The sequence below is a fragment of the Mastomys coucha genome, unplaced genomic scaffold, assembly GCF_008632895.1.
Source record: "Mastomys coucha isolate ucsf_1 unplaced genomic scaffold, UCSF_Mcou_1 pScaffold22, whole genome shotgun sequence".
Taxonomy (NCBI): Eukaryota; Metazoa; Chordata; class Mammalia; order Rodentia; family Muridae; genus Mastomys; species Mastomys coucha.
The window spans coordinates 26164670-26165798 of record NW_022196905.1 but is presented as its reverse complement, the minus strand read 5'-3'; the positions used below and the strand labels follow the sequence as shown (position 1 = coordinate 26165798).

At 50.0% G+C, this 1129-nt stretch overlaps 1 protein-coding gene across 4 annotated transcripts in view; it reads left to right on the top strand.

Annotated features, from left to right (window-relative positions):
• The window catches only part of Sec14l3 (SEC14 like lipid binding 3), an 11360-nt gene that overhangs the window by 1417 nt on the left and 8814 nt on the right, over positions 1-1129 (top strand). For 3 of the 4 annotated variants that reach the window (XM_031341500.1, XM_031341501.1, XM_031341502.1), the window contains exons 2-4: positions 345-420; positions 653-696; positions 842-901. In XM_031341500.1, coding sequence (XP_031197360.1) covers positions 345-420; positions 653-696; positions 842-901 — 180 coding nt within the window. The remainder of the gene's footprint in view (positions 1-344; positions 421-652; positions 697-841; positions 902-1129) is intronic. The other variant, XM_031341503.1, reaches the window with a different exon arrangement.

Genomic DNA, 1129 nt, shown 5'->3' with positions numbered 1-1129 from the left:
CATCCATCCATCCATCCATCCATCCATCCATCCATCCATCCACCCACCCATCCATTCACTCACCCACCCATCTAATCATCCACCCATCGATTGATTGATTGATCCTTCATTTTTCTTTCCACCTACCCAATCGTTCTTCCCTCCATTCTGACTTTGCTCACACACCATTTTCAACCTACCCCCCTGTTCCACAGTCCAGCTCTTCTATCCACCCATTATCCCATGCTTCTCTCAAGTTGGGTCAGACTGAGTGTCAGGGGGAAGGAGAGGTGGCTGACGAATCTTTGAGTTGGGAGGTCAAGGCTCAGTGTGAGAAACAAATTAACAGGAATATCTCTTTTCAGTTTCGAGAAAATGTCCAGGATGTGCTGCCCGCTCTACCAAACCCTGATGATTATTTTCTTCTTCGTTGGCTCCGAGGTGAGGGGAGAGGTGGGGGTGTTGAAGATTGGGAGACAGCAAGAAGACCTGGGTCTCCAAAGCTCTGTAACGATCCGTGGCTCTCAGAATCTGACTGCACCAGCTTAAGTTTTACAAGTCTAAGGAAGGGAAGAAAGAAGCAGAGTCTGACCAATCCCCCAGGGTCCCCCATTACTCTCACTAGAGGCAGAGCAAGGCAGTCTCGCCCTACCTTTACCTCTTCTTCCCTTAGCTCGGAATTTTGACCTACAGAAATCAGAGGCCATGCTCCGCAAGGTAAAATACCATACCATCCCGGAGATTTGGAGACAGTATTCAAATGAGGGGGGAGGGGGCAATCAGTGCCTCAAACCCCAAATTCCATGCCCTGTTCAGGATGATGGGAGCCTCGCAGGGCCTAAACACCCCTTTCATTTTTCAGTACATGGAGTTCCGGAAGACCATGGACATCGATCACATCCTTGACTGGCAGCCCCCAGAGGTGAGCCCCACACAAACACCTCAGTCTCAATTTACATATCACCCAAGAAGCCTCTGGTCACTGGAGACCATGACGGAAAGACAACAAGCGAAGATGATGCCCTTAGAAGCCATTAATTCCACGGGGCCTTCCTGGATAATTCCTGTGTCAAGAGTTACAGCATTGGCCAGATGGTGGTGGCAGACACCCTCAATCCAAGCACTTGGAAAGCAGAGGCAGGGCTAGCCT